Source organism: Cheilinus undulatus, linkage group 8 (assembly GCF_018320785.1).
Source record: "Cheilinus undulatus linkage group 8, ASM1832078v1, whole genome shotgun sequence".
NCBI classification, from domain to species: domain Eukaryota; kingdom Metazoa; phylum Chordata; class Actinopteri; order Labriformes; family Labridae; genus Cheilinus; species Cheilinus undulatus.
The window spans coordinates 9,375,125-9,398,882 of NC_054872.1; the positions used below are offsets into that span (position 1 = coordinate 9,375,125).

At 39.7% G+C, this 23,758-nt stretch overlaps 1 protein-coding gene across 1 annotated transcript in view; it reads right to left on the reverse strand.

Moving 5' to 3' along the window:
* Positions 1–23,758, reverse strand: part of LOC121514034 (melanocortin receptor 5-like) — a 58,121-nt gene continuing 34,363 nt past the window's right edge. The window contains exons 3-5 of the mRNA XM_041794091.1: positions 17,075–17,181; positions 14,757–14,945; positions 1–1,484 (exon numbers count right to left, since the gene is read on the reverse strand). Coding sequence (XP_041650025.1) covers positions 914–1,484; positions 14,757–14,945; positions 17,075–17,181 — 867 coding nt within the window. The 3' untranslated portion in view covers positions 1–913. The remainder of the gene's footprint in view (positions 1,485–14,756; positions 14,946–17,074; positions 17,182–23,758) is intronic.

Sequence of the window (23,758 nt, forward strand, 5' to 3'; positions counted from 1 at the left end):
GTTAGATAAAGTCAAAATGATGAATTGAGAAGATCAAAATATGAAATAAAAATACACAATCATAAGTTTATGAAGTTATTGTGGGATGTAAAATTGAAGATATGAAAATAAAACACAAGCTTATTTCTTTTCCCACAGTCCTGACTGTTTATCTAATTATTTTTATCTTTTTTAATTCATCAAGGTTAAATTTACATTTGTATACTGGAGGAAATCTGCAGACCTCATTCTGGTGGGCCAGGCTGAATTTAGCCCCCAGACCATGAGTTTGACACCCCTGTTATAGAACATGACATTGCATTTCTTTCTATTTATCAGGTGGGGGATTTTAAGGCAAGTTCTCTGGATATTTTTTGAAATTTGAGTTTTCTTGGGGTGTATGTAGAGTTTAACTTTCTGACTTGAACTGCCTTTTTCTCTATCATTCTATTTAACAATCTCTCTCTTTCTCTCTCTTCTGCTTGTTTAGTCGCTGCGATCATGTTTGAGTGCGTGGGAAGATAAAGGTGTCCTACATTCACCAGAATGGTTCTTGTGCATACTGTGAAATTTGATCCTCACAGCCTCTTTTTCTGGGGTAATAGGAGACTTCTGAATCAAAAATAAAAGGCAATGCAAACAAATAAAAAGAGCAAAAATGACAAGAATACCCCAGTTTTCTGTGGCCCACCTTCAAGTGAATAATGATTTGTAATAGTCCTCGCTGTGTTCACATAACGTACCTACTAAACCGGACATTTTGTAAACATGGCGGAAACAATAAGGGACAGAAGTGTCATCTTTTGACTGCCCCATTTTCAGTTTGTAGACAGAAATGTGCTTGACTGAACATCGTGCTGGCAGAGAAATACAGGCTCTCTCATGGTCAGGCTGCAGAGTCACATTAGTTCATCTTGTCGCCGCTCCGCGTCTCTCAGTACTTACCCGTCAGAGCACAGATGTTGGTGCAGGCGTTTCTCAGGCTATAACAACAGATGATCTCTTTAAAAGTCTTCCTCATCTCCTGACTCCTGAAGGCGTAGATCAGCGGGTCGATCACCGAGTTGCACATGATGAGGATGAGGTACATGTTGAAGTGGGACATGAAGCACACGCAGTAGAGGTTCCGCGGACACGAGATCATCAGGATCAGGTGGAGGAAGAAGGGGGCCCAGCAGACGATGAAGATCCCCAGGAGGATGGTCAGCGTGATGGCGCCCTTCATGCTGGCTCGCTGGTGAATAGAGTTGTAGCCGGGAAGGGCAGCGATGCGCTTGACGTGTGAACGGGCCAGCATGAACATGTGGCTGTAGAGGGAGGCCATGATGAGCAGCATGGCGAAGAACATGGAGACCAGGCAGATGATGACGGGGGTGGTGTCTGAGTAGATGATGAAGACGATGCCACAGCCAGTGCAGAAGGTCCAGATCCCCCCGATGATGCAGCCAGCTCTCCTCACTGTCATGATGTTGTGATACCTCAGAGCATAAAAGATAGTGACGTACCTGTGGAGGAGAAGACATGTTGATCTACAGAGTAACCTGGAGTTTTTTTAGAAACATTTAGTGGCACGAAGAGGACAGAGACCTTGAAAAATGGTTCATATATCATTCAGTTAATCTACAGTGCTTGTTTTAATCTAAACAAAAATAGACAAACCTATTTTATTCCCTTGCTAGGGCATGACACTGCAAGGCAAAATGCAGAAGTCTTCAGGTTGGAAAGAGGTATAGAGAGCATGCCTGTTGAATAATTTCAGTATGCTGGAAATACAGTCATTTGACAGGCTATGGGAGGAATGGGATTAAGAGTTTGCTTATTGAGAAACTATTAGCTGAGGATCAGATCAAGGGCTCAGTTGCACTGACTTTATGCAAACATTCAAACTGACATAAATCATTTGTATTAAAATCTGAAATGTTAATATGGTAAAACTAACCCTGACCATGATCTTTGTGGAGGGGTTTTATGTTTACAGTGTTTATTTTGTCGACTAAAACCATCACTATAAATCTCAGCTGGCTAATATTTTTTGGCTGACTGCTGAGGTCAGCCCTACACATGGGTCTGTATGTGTCTGACTGACTGAGTGACTAGACTTTCAGAGCCGTACATACAGAGTTGTGCTATGGGCGGGGTTTAGTTTTACTGAAGGCTGTTGGTTATGGCTTGAGTGCTGCATCCGTTTTAAGAGAACTGGACCACATCTCTGTATGAAATAAAGAATAAAAACAACCCTAAAAGCTTTTCATGTTGTGAAAGATTTTTTGGCTCTTCTACTTGCATTGGCATGAGTATGTGATAGAAGGGAAGGGGCAACTTCTTGTGTGAATGCTTGTACACAGTGGCTGCTAGTGGAGTGATTAGTCTGGACTTAGCCACAGGGGAACTTTGGTCAGAACTGGACTTTTTTTTTTTTTTTTTTAAACAAGCGCTGAGGAAAACACTGAAAGCTTTCCGTGACAGAAAAGGTGTTTTTTTTTTTTTATTTTGTTTTTTTTACCCTGCCTCAGCATGGGTATGTCATAGTTACGGGGAAGAGTTAGAAGTTGGCAGTGGTTGTATACAATGCTTGCTACTGGAATGATTAGCTCAGACTTAGCCACAGCAGCCATGTTGTCTGAACAGGACAAAGTTTCATTATTAAAACAAGGGCAGAGAGCAACACTGAAAGCTTTCCATGACTGAAAAGATGTTTTTGCTCTTCTCCTGCTCTGGACTACATTTCTTTTAAAAACAAGAGCAAAGAGTCACACCTAAAGCTTGTCTTGGCACAGAAGTTATTTTTGCACTTCTGCCAAGAGGCCTTGGCATCAATTTTACATGAAGCTATGCCATTAATAATCTAAGGCAGTGGTGGCCTGCACAACACTAGCACATGCGCATTATGTTGCTCTGATAGCCCGTCATGAATGTGAAAGACAAAACGTTCCTTCAGTCACCTTCTGAAGATTTTCTGGAAAGTCTACGGGAGCTTTCCCAGATGTGTGTGAACCATTTTCAGTTGATCTGGTGTGTCAGGTTAGCTGTTTCCTGCTGACGAGGCTTTATGTTTTTGACTTTAAGGGTCCTCCAATTCTCAACCCACAGATATTAGGGACAGCAAAATTACACACCCCAAAAACTAATCACTCTGCCAGAACACACAATTCAGTCTGGCACTTCAACAGGCATCCTAGATAATTGCAGTCAGCCATATACTAGGCTTTAACCTAGTCCTGTTATTCTTTTTTTCATACAGAAACGTGGTCCAGTTCAGGTAAAACTGACACTATACCAGAGCTATATCCAAGCTAATCACCACACTGGAGGCAGCCATTGTAAACATCTTTGAGTACCACTAAAACCCACCCATAGATACTGCCTCGCTCTCCTCAAATGATGCTGATTGGTCTGAATTGTTTGATTCAGCACAAGCATTGTTGATTGGAGCCTTTGATGATTTTTGGCAAATACTTTATTAACATATTTATTTTAATTGTTTATCTTGTGCGACTGCTTCCCCAGCAATGAAAGTTTTGAATGTTCAGTTCCCGTCTGTTAGACAGTCTCCCCACAGCTCCAGAAACGTATATTGCCCGTGGCCTTGTGGAAGCAGAACTCCAGCTGCAGCCTGGCTTTAATGTTGCACTTCCCTAAGGCCCAGGAGGAAGTTGTGGCCAAGCTTGTCTGCTTTCCAAGATGGATTTGCCTTATCACAGACATGGAGCCTGGCAAATCCATCTGCTTTGCAAGGTTAGTTCATGACAGGCTAATAAGAGCCCTAATCAGAGGCTATGTTTAGAAAAAATGGAACAACCAATAAGTTTTTTCCATAAAGTTTTAAAGATCGGCACATAAAAAGTTAAAAGAGGGGCAAATATGTTCAAATGTACCCTAAATGTGAACAGCATCTAAATATATCAAAAGTGAGGAGTATGCTCATTACCCACAGTCATAGAGGTGACGCTGAAGGGGAAGTATGACTCATCCTGTTTTCTTGTCTTTATTAAACCAGTCATGATTTCTGGTGATTCATTGTTAGTGTTACTTTTTTCCCGGAATTCCTCTCGAAGTTTGTTCTAATTTCCCCAGCAGTGCAAAACAGCATGGACGGACTAACAATAGGCCTTTATTATTGCTCTTTGGATGATAATATAAAAACAGAGAAGGTCAAAACAGACTGATAATTTATGTCATTGCAATCTAAATGGTAAGCCCCTTTCCTATTGTCCCATCCCTCAGTTACATCATCCTGGTGTCAGGCCTGATGAGATAATAAGAGTCACATAGATAATAGAGTCACAAAAGAACCAAACACTGATGAAGTGAAATAACTGATGAAATGTGACAGATTTACTTGTGTGCTGTTAAGGACAGTTATTATTCCTGTCATTACATAAATCTTCTCTTCTCAACATTTCAAATGGTTTCCTTAGTTTGCATTCATCATTATATGCATTTTCCTCATACTACTGCAGGTCACAAACAGTATATTTTATTATTTACTCCCACTCCCTGTTGCAGGATGACTTCTATTTTGTCCTGGTGGCAAATGCTAGTATAAGACTGATCAGTTTACATAGTTGTTCCTGGAAATGGGCTGCACTGAGGCACAGGGGTTAGTGCTGCTGCCTCACAGCTAGAAAGTTACTGAAAGGTCAGGGCCTTTCTGTGCAGAGCTTGCATGTTCTCCCTGTGCATGCGTGGGTTCTCTCCAGATGTGCTCGTTACATTAGTTGGTGGCTTTAAATTGGCTGTAGGTGTTCATGTGAGAGTGCCCGGTTGTTTGTCTCTGTAGGTCAGCTCTCAGATTGACTGGCGACCAGTCTAGGGTATAACACCCCCCCCCCGCCCATTGACAGCTGGGATAAGATCCAACCAGACTCTGGCTCCTAGAAATACCAAGCAGACTAATTCAGTTATAATGGATATCCACAGCCGCCTGCTGCAGCTGCAGACACCCCTGTTTATCCACCACTTCATCCACCAACACAGCTTTATATCTTTAACCCTCTGAACCCTATACTATTTTTTTAACTATTCTGTCTCACCTGGACTTTTGTCTATAAAAAGGCTTGTAAAACATCAACCCTGTGGTGCACAGTCAAGCTCTAAATACGATCCAGGATGATGATGACTCTTGAAGAATATGCATACTGCAGCAATGTCACTTGAATTTTCAAAAAAGTTATGGGAGTATAAAGACAAAAGAAGAAAATTTTAAGAAGTTAAAATGCCAAGATTTTACAGTTTGTAAGCTTTTACAAACTTGTTCTCCCATCTGATTGGGACCAAAGAATCGAAAAATAAATAAAATTATTCAGATTTTTTTTAAATTCCTGAAATACCTGTCTGCAGTGACTTTGAGGGCCATGTCACAGCCTCTCTGTGTCTCTTTCTCTCTATTATGAGTCATTCAGGCTCTCTTCTCCAGTTTCTAAGTCTGTGCACATGTACTGTTCGGCAAAGCATGATGTGACAACAAAATAGCTTGCCATTGGTTTTGACAGCCCAGTCACAATGCATTCTGGGATACAAGGAGACAATATGGGGGCTTCTAGGTGCCTGAACGATTGAAAAATTTATTATAAATGGATAAAAAGACAACCAATATCTGAGTTTGGATTTGATCGTTAAAGACCCTGGAATGTCAGCCAATTTCCAGGCTCGCTGTAAAACGTTCTTTAAGAGCTATGAAGGCGTGGACAGTGTCATTAGAATGGCACAATTATGGACTTTTGCAGGAAAAATAAGTTAGTGGTAGGGATGTAACGGTATCAAAATCTCACGGTACGATATCGTCACGGTATTAAGGCCACGGTACGGTATTATTGCGGTATTGTCAAAAAAAAAGATGACTTGGAAAAAATGTCATAGCATGGAAAATTAAATGCCAGGAATGTTCAGGATAAAACACACTAACTGTAATTGAACACAAACAATGGTCTGGCAGTGTCTGCAAACAGTTTTTTGCATGTCCGTCCTGCTTACTCCTCGATCGTTTTTGTTGACCGCAAAACCAAAATGCGTCGATACTTCTGATTTAAACTTCACAGAAGGTTCCACGAGTTTAATTTTTGGGCTCTGCTCCCCCTCCATGCTTTCTGCCATGTCTTCCTATACTGCACAGGGGATCATGGGAGATGTGGTTTGCTTCTCAGACCGGCCCACTCAATAGTGCTAGAAAAAACTACACAAGCGGGAGTACTCCAAGTTCTTCTTCTCCTTTTTATTTCCGGCAGTGTAGATGCTGCAAGGCGTATTACTGCCCTGCGAGTTCTTGTTCGATACCGTCACGTGCCACGGTATTATTGCGAGAATTTTGAAACGGCGATACCTCGATATTTACAATATTGTTACATCCCTAGTTAGTGGCAACAATTAATGCTTTAAAAGTTGTTTGACTTTGAATAACACGTGTCTATTCTTGTCAGTCCTCCATTTATCAAACTATTTTAGTGCTTTTTTTCTTTATATTGTCATTTTAACTCAAATTTGTATGAACTAGTTGCTAAATATTGAAACCATTTGACCCTTTTTTTCCAACTCATTTTTATCTCTCTTGTAAAACACTTTGAACTGCAGTTTGATTTGTCTTAAGGTACTTTGTAGATAAAAATTGATTGTTTATTTATTGAACTTATCTGCTGACGTTAATATTACTGTTGAATGTCTGATCTTCTATCACACATGGTTCAGAATAGGGGTGTGATATATCTCATGCCACAAGATCTTGCAAGACTAAAACATCATGAAATCTCACGCCATGATAAGAAATGTTGAGATTAGTAGGCTGCATAGAAGCGGAGCAGCAGGTTCTATGAAGTGGTCTAATTTAAGTGCAGGGTGCCCTGTTATTGCTCCCAAAACTTTCAAAACCATTTGTTTGGCGGCTAGTTAAGAAAGAGAGCACAGCTGACATCCCACTTCCAAGCTACACATTAGCAAAGGACTAAAGGAAATTAATCATCATGCTGGAAACAAATCTGCAACTGCTAAACACCTGTGAGGTCACAGTGAGAACAATACAGTGTTTAATTAGAGCATATATACATGCAGACTCTCCCACGGAGACAGCTTGTAAAGTGATAATGTGCATTACTTTGTTTCTTTACTTTCACTCCTCTCCTCTTCTCAATTCCTCAACTTCCCCCCATTTATTTCAGTGGGACTCATTTGTATCACATCAATCAGAAGAAATGTGATAACAGTTTTTCCACACTTGCTAAAACACAATTTCCCATTCTCTAAACCAAACGGTCGGTTGCCTAAACTAATTTATTGAATCAACCCCCTGTTGGTAAAACCTTAAACACATTTCCTGGTTAGATACAATTTGCAAAACTCATTTGCTCTTTTTTCCAAACCTCTAAACACAATCACCCTCTCTAAAATGCTTTTTTCATGGTAATTCACTTGTGATGCATAATGGTTACATAATACATAATGGAGTGTGTGAGAGGTTGCAGACTCTGAGCAGGAGGAAGAAGAGGACCTCAAGTGTTCATAGAAACACTGTTGGAAGCATAGTTAGCAAATTCAAAGTTACAGGAACAGAAGTTACACTACCTGGACGGGGCAGAAAAAGGAAACTATCAACAGCTGCAACCAAATATCTGAGAAGGCAGGTTGTGAAAAAAACCTTGAGTGATTGCAAAAGGCCTCCAGCAAAACTTGGTGGCAACAGGGACTGAGGTTTCAGTGAGTACAGTAAGGCGTGTCCTGACCGTAGACAGTTTCCACGCCAGAACTCTAAGACCTACACCACTACTGATCCAAAAGTATAAGAAAAGTGCTCTCCAATATGTTGAAAATCATAATTAAGTTACAGAGATTTGGGATTCTGTTCTGTGGAGTGATGAAACAAAACCAGAATGAAAAAGAACACTGTGGCCACAGTTTAGCATGGTGGTGGCTCGGTGATGCTCTGGGGCTGGGGCTCTGGGGCTCTCTTTGCATCCTCTGGCACTGGAAACCTGCAACATTTGGATTCATTAAAGCATCAGGAAATCCTGGGAGGAAATGTCATGCTGTCTGTGAGGACACTGAAGCTTGGACGTCATTCGACCTTCCAACAGGACAATAGTCCCAAGCATACCTCAAATTTCACCAAGTACTGGAAGATTCTACAATGGCCATCACAGTCTGACTTAAACCCCATAGAAAATCTCTGTTGGGATTTGAAGAAGGTGGCTGCTGCATGCAGACCCAAGAATATTATTGAACTGGAGGTTTGCACCTGAGGAATGGGATAAGATTCCTCAGAAGCTGGTGTTTGGCTGTGCATCTCATTTGCAGCAGGTCATAGAAGCAGAAGGATGCTCTACTAAGTACTACAGATGCTTTCCATGAAGGGGTTCAATAATTTTGAGCCTGGAGAAGTCATTATAAGCTGCTTATTCAGTTGAGATTTCAGAAAATCTCTCATCTCATCTCATAAGCAGAGTGTCTCATCACCACCCTGGTTATCTGTCCTAAATCTTCACATCCTCTTGCCTTCATTTCTGACAATAGAGCACCTTCTGTCTCTTTTTCTGCATCTCTCGTTCTGTACCTTCCCGTTTTCTGTTTCTTTATCTCACTTTTCTGTCATCCATTCAAGCAAATTGGTCATCTGAGTGCTCAAAATTAAGGAAAACACAATGGTCAAGCAGCTCTCCTGTAGAGTGGCTGCTGAATGAGGCCCATTGTGTTCTGGCAGTGCACAAACATAATCAAAAATGTAATAAAAAGAAACCCTAAGTGACATAAGTGCCTTTTATTTTTCTGAACAAAGAAACTCTGTTTTTTTAGAAATCAAAAGAACAGAAATTAAAATCATTGTGAAAGCCATTGTGCAATGCACTCCGGGATGAAAGGTCAAATGATTGCATTGTTCTTCCCCAACAGCTTTGTCTTTGGCATGCTTATTTCGGATTTGGAGAGGACAAGAAAGAAGTTCTTGTAATGTAGATGGAGGTGTGTATAATAAGAGAGATGAGGGAAAAATAATAATACAATCATAAACATCCCTGCACAGAGTGCATTTCACAACAATGGCAGTCTGCAAGTGAGCTTATTGTTTAAAAGTTTGCAAAATGTATATCATTATATGCAGGGGTGGAGGTGGGGGGGGGGGTCTCTCTCAAATTAGGAAAAGGAATTAAGTATAGATCATATGGTGGGAAACCTGCACTCTTTTAGACCTAAAGCTAAACATATTTTAGTCTCCCTGATGTTTATTAGCTTAAGTTCATATCTGCAAATATTTTCCTTTTGAAACATGTCAGAAAACTAGACTCTGGGTCTGGCTCGCCTGTGTTCATAAAACCCCCCTGGGTCAAACACAGCTCGGTTCATTTCTCTTCTTCCTCTAGAGATTGTGCCTGGATCCATTTCACTGCTGCATGCACCAGTTTACCAGTGCCAGGTTTGACAGCCAGGGCCAGGAAGCTTTGGATGGACACCAGCTATCATTTCAGCTGTGCTTCTGTCTCCACTAAGTGTCCATTTCACTGCAGTATGGAGCACATCAGAGAAAATCTGGGCATATGTAGCTAAAATGAGCAGATCAGACTTTGATTAATTTGCCATAACAGAGTTCATGTGACAGCACTATAATTACATAATGATGGAGACAAGTTAACAGTGAAAATGTGTGACTCATCATGATATCACAATTACAGCATTATAACCAAAGAAGGTTCTCGTCATTTTTTCTGGTCAGTGCTAACCCTGTTTGTTTAGTTGAACTCAACTGTGCTAAACTCATTCCTTTGCATTGTAAATAAGTATGTAAATCTTGACTAGGACACTCTTGGAAAAACATGTTTTAAGCTCACAAAGATTTTCCTGGTGAAATAAAGGTTCAAAAAAGCAAAGTGATTTGGGTTTACCATGTCCTTATGAAATGTGTAAATAATGCTAAAGACTTTTAAACTATGCTCATTCCTTAACAACTGGATAAAAATTAGGGTATAAGTATGGCCAGTTAACAAAAAGTGGACTACACATGGGAGGAGTAGCTTCACTTGTTTATCCTGTTTTTGCAGGACTAGCTCAGCAGGAAACATGCTTGCTTGTCAGCTTGCCCACCATCAGCGGGGACATGGGTGTAAAGTAGTACACAATGATTTCACCTGCATGCAGATGTTTTTTTTTTTTTTTGTTTTTTTTTTCAAAGATTTATTTTTGGGCCTTTTCATGCCTTTATTTGATAGAGGAAGGACGTGGATAGACTCAGAAATGGGGAAGAGAATGGGGAGAGACATGCGGTAAAGGGCCACAGGCTGGATTCGAGCCCAAGCCGCCCGCGTACATGGGTAGAGCCTTAAACCACTCAACCATCTGCGCTCCCCCATGCAGATGTTTATGGAAGCATACAGTATAGCGCAAAAAAATATAATGGAAAGTCTAATTTGAAAATTAAAATACATTAAAAGAAATGCTTTTTTATTTTTCAAAAAATGTGTGCATTTTTTTGACTCATAAATAAAATTAAAATCCAGTAACTCAACGTGTAACACAGCTGGACTTGAATTTAAAAAATTGCATTTAAGCTGCATTTTCAGAAAATTGAAAAGTACGCTCATCTCGGTAGCGGCTATAACGTCATGTGTTTTGTTGCTCTCATTGGCCCGTAAAGATGTGACAGACAGAGTGTTCATCCAATCACCCTCCAAGTGTGTTTTTTTAAAGGCTCTGCCCTTTCCCAAATGCTGTCTATAGGAGGTTTTCCAGATGGATGTGTGAAAAAAATCCATTTGGCATGTCAGGTTAGCTTATCTGGACCCTACTGCAAAATCTGATCAATAAAACAGTTATCTACTGAAAAGCTATTTGATTAAAAAAAACGATGGCACTTCTACAAAGCTACTTAAACAGGTTAACTACTGAAGCAGCCATCTGTAGTGCCATTACTGCCAAACACTATAACTGAAACACATCAGATGGGCATCAGCTGTTCCGCCTGAGCTTTCTGCTCTTATGTTTTCAGAAATAGTAACAAGAATGACAGAGGAGGTAACATGAAAGAAAAGAGAGAGAAAGGCTTTAATCCCCTGAGGGATTAGCTTTATAGGATTCTTGTGTTCGCAAAAGGTGGAAAACATGAAGAAAAATAAATCCATTTAAACCTGTTCATGGTCTATTTTCAAACCTCATAATGATGGAAAAGAAAAGTGTAAATCACAGATAGAAAGATCTGTCCCAGTTTGCACTAGAAATTTAAATTCAAGCTCTGCTCATCATTATTCCTGAGAGCCTCTCTAAAACGCTCCTTTTACCCTGTAAGGTTACTGACCTGTTGCACATTAACCTAATAGTTGAAAAATGCTACTCTAGCTGTTCTTAAGTAGCACCACTACCACTTACTTTTCCAGCCCCTTGTTACCCTGTCCCTACTATTTTGAAATGTGTTGCTTCCTTTAAATTCAAAATGAGGAAAAAATATTATTCTTGAAATGGTAAAATGTCTCACTTTCAACATCTGATTTGTTGTTTATGGTCTGTTGTGAATAAAATACAGGTTTATAAGATTTGACGATAAGTGCATTCTATTATAACATTACCTTTTACACAGAGCCTCAACTTTATTCAGGGCTGTCTGGGTGCAGACCTGAGTTTCCATTAGCCGGTGTTTGCCGGTCATTGGCTGGTAAAACGGGCGGAAGCCCAGCAGATTAAAATATAACCGGTCAAAATGTCCGGCAGAAAACATGCCAATGACCAGATAAGTAAATACAGAATACTTGGAGATTATATCTGTGTAACCTAGAAGATATGTTGCGAGAATGCGTTAATATAAACTAAAAGGTACCTAATCTTACTACATCCACTGTCCTGCAGTGCTGGGGTTGTTTATCTCCTCAGACGGCAAGCACATGGCTAATTATGTATGCACGATGACGTCAAAGCAAATCTATCTCTTTGCACGTGGTCAGTATTGCAGGGGACTAATCAGGGAAAGTGGGAAAGTTTGACCAGAGCTTTCTTGTAAAGCAGAATTTTAATCTAAGTGAGGTTTTCCTGGTTAACCAAAGGCTTAATATCATCAGCGGTATGGAGGGATTTTATGTCATTGCTGCGAGTAATGGAGAGGCTGAAACAAAGGGAAATGTACAGCTGAGCATCTTAAACACTGATACTGCGGTAGAGAGAGAGGCTGGACAGAGTTGTGGTGGACTTCAATAAACTACCGCTGTGGAGCTTGTCTTTTCGGGACTAGTCCAAATAAACTAGGATGGTTGGATTTCCAGCTTTAGCAGAGGTTACAGTTGTATCATCGTGAGGACTGATATTAGCAGCTGACAGTAAGCTGACAGTGTGCTATATTGAAATTTATCCCCCTCAGTAAATCTAAAAATTCTGCTGTTGTAAAGAATAGTAACTTACTGTAACCTCTGACTGCAATATGCATCATTCAGTACGTCATTCTGATATCGTCTTTTGGCTTGGGTTTGTCACTTCCAATGTTGGGCAAGCTACTGAAAAATAGTAACTAGTTAAAGTTATTAGTTACTGCTTCCAAAAAGTAACGGAGTTAGTAACTGAGTTACTGCTTTGTAAAAGTAACTAGTTACTTTGAAAAGTAACTCAGGTGTTTTTTTTTTTACTTCAATCCTCATTGTAGCCTATTCATCACATTCATGTGTGTTGTTATGGCAGTGTGAGAGGAAATAACTCTCTTTTCATTTAACATTGTAGCCATTATCATTGGAAATTGGTGAAACAAAAGAACTCAGTAGAAATGTTTCTCAACGGTTAAAGCATTTGCACACTTTTTAAGAAGTCTAAAATAGCTGTACTCTATTAACAGAGTACAGATTCAATCCCAGCTGCTCTCCAAATTTCTTTCTAAATGACAGTCCTCTCTAATCTTATGTTTTATTTCTCTCATTATTACTCTGAAGGCAGTGACTCTACAGCTTACAGGTACATTTCGAAAATTTGAATATAAAAAAGTTCAATATTTTTTGTCACTCATTTCAGAAAGTGAAACCCATATATTATATAGACTCATTATACATAGAGTGAAATATTTCAAGCCTTTATTTCTTGAAATGTTGATGATTATGGCTTACAGATAATGAAAACCCAAAATTCAGTGTCTCAGAAAATTAGAATATTGTGAAAAAGTTCAATATTATAAAGTCATGTTGTCACACCCTAATCAGCTAATTAACTCCAAACGCCTGCAAACGCCTGAGCCTTTAAATGGTCCCTCAGTCTGGGTCAGTAGGCTACACAATTATGGGGAAGACTAGAGACTTGACAAATATCCAGAAGACAGTTATCGACAGCCTCCAAAGTAATGCGTAACGAGCAATTTAAATTCTCAGTAACTGTAACGGCGTTAATGATTTTAAAAAGAAACGCGTTACACCACTAGTTACCGTAACTAAGTAACTCATTACTCCCAACACTGGTCACTTCCTGCCCCATGGTCGAGGTCACCCCATTGTAGAGGTCTGCTGCTGGATCCTCTTGTACACTTCTGATGGCCTCACTCACAGAAAGTTCATCTGTTTTATAGCGTCGTAATTTGCTGGTATGTTTTAGCCTTTTATTTTCAATTCATCTTTATTCATACACAAAGTAACAGTTTTATTAATGGAATAACAACATTGCAAACATTAGAGACTACGCAAAATTTAATAAATGAAACAAACAGACAAAAAAACATCAGAGGTCTAATCTGGGATTAAATTATGCATTGACCTGTTTTAGAAGTACTTATGTGAAGCTAACATAGCTACACATAAGTTATGTTAGCTATGTAGCTTATGGCGCTAACAGAGCTACATAAGCTACACTCGCTGTGTTGGAATGTTTTGGTGGACGAGCTTTTCTCCTGTAGGCAGACTGTTTACTCAGCGTTATTAAACTTTTGTAATTGGGTTTTGCAGGTCAGGTTTTTAACCTTCTGTATCCTAACCGTTACCTTAAACGTCACTTTAACCCTTAATGGAAGATTGGGCTGATTTTATTTTGAAAGTTTTAGCGTATTTCCATTCCAACACAGGCATTGTCTCAGATGGACAGTGTGTAAGAGAGGCCTTCAGAGATGGTCTGCCACTTTTAATGTTTGGAATTGGTGTTGTAAATTTAGTCTTTAATATTTATGTTAGAATAAAAAAATTATGACAGTTATTATGACAAACTGGGGTAAAGTACAAAACATGGATGTATGTCCACTTATGGCTTCCATACATCAGAGACTCTTTGCCTAAATGATTTGTTTTTCAGGCACACATTTATGACCTTCTAAAAACAGCCCCATGACCACTTTTGGGGTCACAAGCCACCAGTTAAGACCCAATGAGTTAAGGTGGTGCACTACCAGAGATAGGTCCTACTCTATAGCTCCTGTCTAACTCCCCAGGGATAAGAAGAGTTCTCACGGTGGATCATTTTGAAATGTGGGATGAGTTGGAGGATGAGGAAGAGCAGAGGGTTTTAAAGTCTGTTTGATGTCAGCTGTTAGCTCTCTGTGAAAGAAAACAGGGTTTACTTCAGCTATAGTCCACTGAATTTAATTTAAAAGAACATCTAAACATTATTCCAGTGTTCTGGCTGTTGAGACTGAACTGAATTACTATAGACAGTAATTCTGGGCACGCACACAGAGTTGATCTAAGTTTATTTTATCACACAGCCTGTCAGATGACCTTATGAGAGTTAATGCTTTTATGTCACATTTTTACGAGGTTAATTAAACGATGGACCTTTAAGGATACCACAGAGTAATGTAATTACCACTGAGAGCTCTTCTGGGAGATATTTATGTATCTGTATTCACATCTCTCCATCATTACCTGTCCACAGCAATGGCCAGCAGACTGCACATCGACGCAACCACTGAGATACAGATCATGGAGTCAAACACATTATCCATCTGCCGGATGAAGTGGTCCTCCACCACCAGCTGCCTGTTGTTGAGGAGGTAAATGATGATGGTCTCCCATGCGTTGGACACACTCACCAGCATGTCTGCAACTGCCAGGCTGCAACAACAACACAGAAAAGAAAAAAACATGAATGTTTCTGTGCAAATTGCTCCCCCCAGTAAAACCAGAGGCTCCAGATCAATAGTTATTATTGCAGTTTGAGGTTATTATTCTCTATAATAAGCCAGCAGGCAAAAGAGCGGCTGAGGGACTCTTCAGATATCATTTATTCTCTTATCAAGATACTAACATCTGGACCAGATCCAACAACAAAACAGCCCTAAAGAAATAAAACTCAAAACAAGCTGAACACATTGAAATCAAGACTGAAAAGTAAAAGTAAGCAGCAGTTACGACAGAGGACAGTATCAGTGGATTCTCTGCGCGGAGGCTGGAGCGTGCGTCAGGGAGCAGGAAAAGGATTACTCCCCAGGTGGATTACGCTGTGGACCTTGGTGAGATCGTCTCTTTTTTGTTACTTTTTACCTGGTATACCAGTAATTAGCGATCGATCGCATATTTTTAAAAGGTTTTCTATTTTCCTTAAAAGTTCCCCCTTGTGTGTGTCTAAGGCTAGCTTGAGAAAAGTTAAGTTTTACAACCTGAAATGACATCTGTTTCATCTGGAGGTTTTTAACTGGTTTGAAAATTGTATGCCTTAATATTTCCTTGCTTTGGGACACAAAAGTAGCTAAATAATTAATAATGTTTACTTTTTGCACTTTGAACACTTAGCATAGCCATAAACAGCTCAAAACATGTCCTTTTTGTAGAGTTTCTCTATGCAGAAATCATTAATTGCCCCCCAAGGGGGACCCTAACTGTACCCCAGTCTCTGGCACCCTTATTCTGGAGGCCTAAAAAGTTTGAAAACTCCTGCCCTAGAGGACTTTGCTGGTAAGATTGGAAAACTTAGAAAAATACATTTTATAACTCACAGTTTATGCTCCCCTCCAGAGTGACCATGGCATACGCAGAGCGGTTTTGTTAAAAGGAAAATGAGATCAGTGTTCAGTTATTTATGCACAAAAACATCCTAATAGATTCATTCCATAGTAAAATGATCTCATGCTGGCTCAGGAGGATACTTGTGTAACTTGCTCTGAATTCTGCTGTGATATTTATTGATTCATGCATGAAAGGGTTAAGCAGACTGGTGCTTTCAATCCTGAAGACCCCCCCCCCCCTTTAGAAACTGAGTCAACATCTCAAAGAAATCATTGAGAACAACATCAAAGTGTTGAGTGTGACCTGAATGTCTGCTCTGTCCCTGAGCCTTAGGGCTGGAGTCAGCTGGGACTCTTTTACAGATGTCTTTTAAGTCCCATCACCAGCATCCAAACAGTCAGAGGTAATTAGAGTGAATGTCAGAGTTTAGATAGAGTCTCAGTCCTTTCAGTCTTTTAAGCTGAATTATAGCTGTCGTTACAGCCATGACTCTGACACTATTGTATCACGAGGGAACACGTGTCTGCAGTCACAAAAAAACAGATCAATCACAGCTTGTTGTATTATCCACAGTTATGCAATAACATTTGAGGTTCAAGATTACAAGGTTTGAAATGTCAGAAACTGCTGTTTAGCTCCAGGGTAACTGAAGCATTTCATTCATTCACTTTGATAAACAATTTATGTTTGGCCAGATTTAGTTGAGGCTGCATGGTGGAGCAGTGGATAGGCAGTGCCTCACATCAAAGTCTGGTACAAAGTCAGGCCTTTCTGCATGTGCAGATTCTCTGTGAGTCCTCCAGCTACCTCACAGTCTGAACATGTGCTCTTTAGGTGACTCTATCTCACTGGTTCCCAACCTATAGCAGTTCCAGTGGATAGCCATGTGTGAGTAGATGGACTACGACAGCAATGGCTCAATCTGAGTTTGTACCACTCACACCCAGTCAACATTTTCTTCTTCTTTATCTTTATAGTTTTGGGTCATAAGGATCAGTAAATCCACCTCATAGTGTCGGACATTTTTGTATGTTAACACATCAACGCTCTGTGGAAGATAGAGAAATAGTGCATGCTTAGTTGTAGAAAATTACACTGACTGACCCGGCAGGTATTGTATGATTGTTTTAGTGGCTCTTGTGGAGCTAAACACAGAGCATTTTTGTAACTGAGACTGAAAAACAGTTTTTAGTGGATCCTTTCGTGTAAATGTGGCCTAAATTGTGCGTTTGATTCACCTGCAGACAAAGAAGTACATAGGTGAGTGCAGGTTCTTGTTCTTTATGATGGCTGTGATGACCAGGATGTTCTCCAGCAGGGAGATGATACCCAGGATGAGAAAGACCTGCAGAGAGTAGAATACAGCAGAACAGAGGAAAATATATTAGGAAAAAATACATTGCATTTGTAATTTTTGGATGTATGAACAGAGATTAGTCTGAAAATGAAAGTAGTTGACACTCTCTGTTTCCCCTGCAGTTCATAGCCAGGCAGGCTTTGGAGAAGAGCCAACCCAACCACCTTAACTGCCAAAGGCTCAGAATTGAATATTTTACCTTTTATATTCTACAGATACATCAATGTGAAAATATTGTATTAGAAGAGGCCTTTGACGTGTTAAGAATTGACACGTGTAAATTGCAGCTGCACATTATAGACTAAACAGTCAAATCCTGCACAGAACCATTTAATCTATCCTCCACACATTTCTTTTTGTAGCATCCCCATGTAATGTGCGTCAACTCTTCCTGCCTGCACCAGTATCATGTGTTTCCACTCGTGTGTATCTTTGTGTTGTTTGCTCTGTGGCATTTCAAAGGGGGGTATTAGAGTGCATTTCTTGGAGAGACAATTAGGGACACTGAAAGTGTGTGGGTTTGTTTTTTTTTTTTAGATCCATCATTTTTTTCCAAATTCTTTGAAAAAGTCAGAATTATGACTTTATCTTTTCCTAAAAATGTTGAGGTTTTTCTCAGAGTTTAAGAAAAGTTTGTCTCAAAAGTCTTTTTTTTTTTTTGTCAGAATTCTGAGATTAAAGCTGGGGTTTCCAAAGCGTGCCGGGCTCTGCAGGAGCGGTTCATTGATGGCACATCAGATTTAGTCTTGATCTGTGTTTTTTATTGTCTCTGAATCACACATATCTAACAATCATCTAATGTGCTGACAGGTGTGTGTTTTACTGCATGTCTGCAGGAACGAGGGTTTGATCTGAAAGTTGTATTTTTCTTTTTTCTGTCTCACTCTGTCATTGTGGTGTTGGTAATCTCAGCATGCAGCCACTGATTTTGGCTGCATGCTAAGATTGGCGCTGGGCTGGCCAAATCTGTGGGTGGTTTTGCGTCTGAATCTCATCAGTGCTAATTCTTTATAACCTGACTTGACAGATGGATGTGTTTCACACATCCATCTGCGAAAGCTTCAATAGGAAATGTTTTGGAAAAGGCAGAGGCTTTGAAAAAAGTCGGAGTGTGATTGGGTGAATGTTCTGTCTGTCACATCTCTACGGGCCAATCAGAGCAACAAAACACATGACGTGGCAGCTATCGAGCTGCACGTGGGGAGACACTGAGAATAATGCAAAATATGGCGACACGTAAGTACTCGACTTTTGTCGTTTTTGAAAAGAAAACAACTCACCGCTGTTCTTTGTTCTTCTTTTAACAAAGCAGCGTCCACGCTAATCTCGTCCTCCATAACTGCACCAGCTCTTGCTGCTGCTTGTTTACGTCACGACTCTGCTGCACCTGAAAGTACTGCCCCTCGTCGCTGATTGGTCCCGCCACTTTCTGCCGGGCCTAAACGGTTCAGATGGGAGGTTTGCAAGATGGATTTGCCATTGAGAAACAAGGAAAGGGGCGTATCCATCTGTTTTGCAAGGTTAAATTCTTTAGTGGATTAGTTTTAAACAAGAGGCGCAGTTCCAGCGCTAAAGTCTGTGCTATCAGCGTGGCGCAAAAAATCTTAGTGGATCTGCCACTAAGCTTCTGAGGGTCCTTAGTCATGAATTTCAAATGCTTTATAGAACACTGAAGCCATGTAAGGAAGCAGAAACCCACAAATGTGTTGTTGAAAAAAACTTTGTGATTAATTAGCTATCATCTCTGCTATAAAGTGGACTACATACAAAATTAAAATGGATTTACAATTTTACTTGGTGGAGATGGCTTTGCTCAAAAGATGCTCCCTGATTTAGTCAAGCAGCATGCTTTGACTTTCCAGGCAGCGCATAGCTAGAAACCCCCATAAGATAGATATCACAATGAGTGATTACAATGAAATTAGTTCAAAAGCAATTAATCCATAGTAGCATTAATCTCAATATGAAGCTGAAACAAGCTTTTGGCTATAAAGGAGGTGGCTGGAGTGGAGAAGGTGAAGCTTTGCCAGCAGTAGTAGCATCAGCATTAATGCATGAAGAGATTAGTTAGCAGTACATCATATTTAAATACACTGCTGTGTTGAGAGGAATGGTTGTGATTGACTGTTGAAGCTGTGAGGCAATAATTAGGATTGGCTGGCCGTCGCTGAGCTTTATTGAGTATGGTGACAGCTTCAACATGTTCACAGCTCTGCCACAAGTCATGGGTGATACTGTAGGGTACCCCCCTCCCTTTCTGCATGTGTGGAACGCTCTTCTTATTCTAATAGAACAGTTAGATCCCAGTGTTGTGTGCCTATTTGTCCAGTACAGACCCTTCTGGTGTTGGCCCTGGTACCAAATCTTCTGATAGCACTGTTTAAACACAGAAATAATGTACTGGATACAAGCCCTGAAAGTGTAATTCAGAGCCTTAATGCTTTGAGAGGAAAACACTGCAGTGGGATTTAACCGGCTCTTTCCCTGAGTATTAAATGATTAGTCACAGCTCTCTGCTTCCCATAGAGACCATAAATCCTATCGGCAGAATTTTCACCTTCTATAATATAAAACCATCTGCAGACGCAAAGAGAGACGCTTTTTAGTGACTTAGCAGAAAAATGATTAAGGACGTGTTAAATGGAGGTCTGAAAGAAACACACTGGGTTCTAGTTCCTCGTACATCCAGGATTACCTTCTGCGTATCATTTAACTTCAATGTCTAATTAAAACCAAACATAGTCCTTTGTAATCCTTTGTGTGAACATGCTTCAGTGTCTCCTGAGGTAGGTCTCCTAGCTCAAATCAGGTGGTCCTGGATTTCTCCATTCACATTGGTTTGGCAGTGTGGTGGTGTGTAAATGCTCATGCTTCCTGTGCAGCATTAAGGACGGCCCTCTCAGCTGGGAAACACTGCTGCACCTTGCAAGGTGTAAAGGATGTTGGATTGTTTTCTAACCAGCAGGCATTTATTTCTGATTTCTGTAGTTACAGCCTGCATCAAGAACTGTTTAGGGTCAGATCCCAAGTTGACTGCAGATGTGTGAACACAGTACACATTAACATACATCTGCAGTGACGACCTGCAATCAGACTTCACTAGCCTGCCTGTCATGCAAACGACAGTCTATAAATCATTTTCATGGCTCTCAGAGTTCCCATGGTTTATTTATGTCCCTCTGGGCAGGGTAGCACTGCAAGTTATGTGCAGTCAAGCAGCTGACAATACAAATGACAGTTTAGCAGTTCCCTCAGTTTGAGTGAAATACTATAGAACCAATTCCAAAAAAGGCGCTGTGTCAAATACAAAAACAGAATGCAATGATTTGCAAATCTGAAGCCACCTTTTATACACAGTAGAACATTAACAACATATCAGATGTTGAAACGGAGATCTTTCATGACAAATATTAGCTCATTTTGAATTTGATGGCAGCAGCATATCTAAAAAAAGAAGGTACACAACCTTGTTTGTCATTATGAAGCAACCCTCTGCTTTAACAATCTATAAACATCTGGGAAGCGAGGAATCCAGTTGCTAAAGTTTTGGGAGAGGAATGTCTTCCCATTCCTGACAGATGTAGGATTTTAGATGCTCCTGGGTTTTCTTTGCCATATTTTTGGTTTTAGAATGCCCAAAATGTTCTCTGTTGGTGGAAGGTCTGGACCGCAGGCAGGCCAGTTCAGCACCTGGACTCTTCTATTGTGAAGCCATGGTGTTGTGATGGACGTGGTGCATGGTTTAGTATTGTCTTACTAAAATGTTCAAGACCTGATCCCATAGTTTAGATCAGGGGTGTCAAACTCAATCACAGCAGGGGCCAGATTCTGCATTCAGGTCTAAACTGAGGGCCTAGCAGCTTCACCTTTTAACCATAAACTGTCAACCTCATTTCACCAGTAATAAAATATGACCAAAAAAACAAAAAGAAAAACTTAGTGCTGATGATAAACAATTTTGACATTTATAAAGTTAAAAAAGATAAGTTTAAAGGCTCACAATCTGAGAAAAGTAAATGTATTAGTTTAAAAAAGGTCAAAACATAAAATTGAAATGGAAAAATGTTTTTTTTAAAGGCAGCTATATTAGAAAGTCAAAATCATGAGTTTAAAAGGTCAAAATTTGAAATAAAATTTGTAATCATTAAATCAAAAGTCAAAATATGATTCAAAATTTTCAATTGTGAGTCTAAAAGGTCAAACTCTGGGATTATGAAGTCAAAACTTGGAGTTAAAAATATGAGGTAAAATACAAAATAACTGGTTAAAAAGGGCACAATATCTCTTAAGAATTAGAATGATGAATCTTTAAGCTCAGAATATTATCTGAAAAGTCAAAATTATGAGTTGAAATGCTCAAAGCACAAAAGTAAAGGTCAAAATCCTAAGTTTGAGTCCTAATTGTGAGATGCTAAATTGAAAATGTGAAATTAAAACACAAATTAATTTCTTTTCCCACATTCTTGACTTCTTATCCAAATATTTTTACTCCTTACTTTTTCAGATTTTATGACTTAACACAGTCATCTTAAATCATCAAGGATAAGTTCACATTTTTATTCTTGAGGATATCTGCAGACTTCATACTGATGGGCCAGTTATAACAGAAATATGAGATCATCTTGTGGGCCAGACTTAACTGTTTCATGGGCCGGATTTGGCCCCCGGGCCTTGAGTTTGACACCTGTGGTCTAGATAATCTTAAACCTCTTTCTAAATTTGATTGAGTTGAGATTGATGGTGCCTTTCCAGATGTGTAAGCTGCCCACACCATAGGCACTTATGCAACCCCATACCATCAGAGATGCAGACTTTTAGAGGTAGTTCCTCTAGTCTTAGTCTGCAGAACACAGAGTCCATGTTTCCAAGAGGAACGGATATCCAGCCTTGACCTTTGACCTTGTCTCTTGCACATAGAGATCTCTCCAGATTTGTTGCAGTATTTTATTTACATTTTATACAGTACAGCGGCTTTTTTAAAACTGAGGTTGCATTTAGCAAATGAACCTTGCTGATCATTGGTTTGACTACAATAATAATGAGGAAGGAGCGAGTAGTGATCTGTCATTCCCAGTCAAGACAAGTGTCAGAGACAAAATAAGCCTAATGAAAACAACTACTGCAAACAACAGCCCAGGAGCAATCCAGTGTGATGTGGAATAGAGTGTAATTTTCCCCATCACATTTATTTTCCTCTCCGTTACTCATCCTGATATGGACCAGGAGCAACAAAGAGGAGGGAAGGCAAGGGAGCATCTGACAGGAGTAATTATTTGGATTTTCTTTGATTTTTCTCACTCATCAGAGCATGTACCTGGTTTTAACAGTAGAGATGGTGGTGCATAAATAATAATCGATGTTGAAATATTTCACCCTGACTAGTGTTCACATGGAGGCAGAACTACTCAGCTCACTGCCGTCAAGCTTGTCAGCACAAAGCACCACACTTGCACTGGTCCACAGGACTAGTCATACAATTTAAGGTTCTTCTTCTGTCCTCTCTTCTTTGCACACAGTTGTAAATCACATCATCAGATATTTACTGATGCTCCGTTACACATCTTACAAGCAAATATGGAGAAATTATACTGCTATTCCATCATCAGTTAGTATCAGTTCTTATCTTTTCTACATGTTGGTGAACAGGTACTGGGGGTGAGGTGCCAAATTATAATCTCTCTTAGGCCACAGAAATGACTGGAGCTGGTCCTGGTGAAAAGTGTACTGGATGCAGGCAGACCAAGGCCACCCCATAAGGGGGGACAAGGGGGTAGCTTTCTGGGGCTCTGCCAAATGAGGGCCCATGGAGGTCAGCAAAATCATGTCCTTTATAAAATAAAACTGTGATAACAATATTTATTTCCTAACCTGATTAATAACCACTCTTATCAAAGCAACAAAAAATAACTTCATTTATTCATGCTGTTGTATAATAAAGCCTTTTTCAAATGTAAACCTCTTTTCACCTCTATTCTACCTCTATTCTTGGTCTTCACTTTTATTACAAAATGTTACGTATCAGGGTTTTTATGATGTCTTTCTAAATTAACATCATTTTTGTGTTTTTTATGATGTTGGAGTTACAGTGCTGGCTGAGTTGTTCATGGGTTCTTCTGTTGTTGGGGTTTTGTCTTTCTTGTGATGTTTTGCTGTTTATGTTTGATGATTTGTAATTGTAATTCTGCTTATTGTCAAAGCACTTTGTAAACCTCTGTTTTTATTATTTTCATATGTGGATGGGCACATTAAAAGATTCAGAAAGTCAGACTTCATGGCTAGGCCTTAGTGTACAAATGTAAGGATGCATGAAGAAGAAGAAACTGAGACAACTTTTTTGGAAAAAAAAATCGAATAATTGTGAAAAGAGACTATATGAATTTTTTTTAAAAATGACCAAAATTGATTAAAATAGTCAAAAGTGGCATAAAAAGGTTGCAAGAAGTGGCTAAAACAGGTGAAAAGAGGCAAACAAACAAACAAAAAAAAAGGCCAAAAGCAACAAAAATAGGAAAATTAGAGTAGAATTGGGAAAGTGGGGTGGTGGGGGGCAAAAATGGGTAAACAT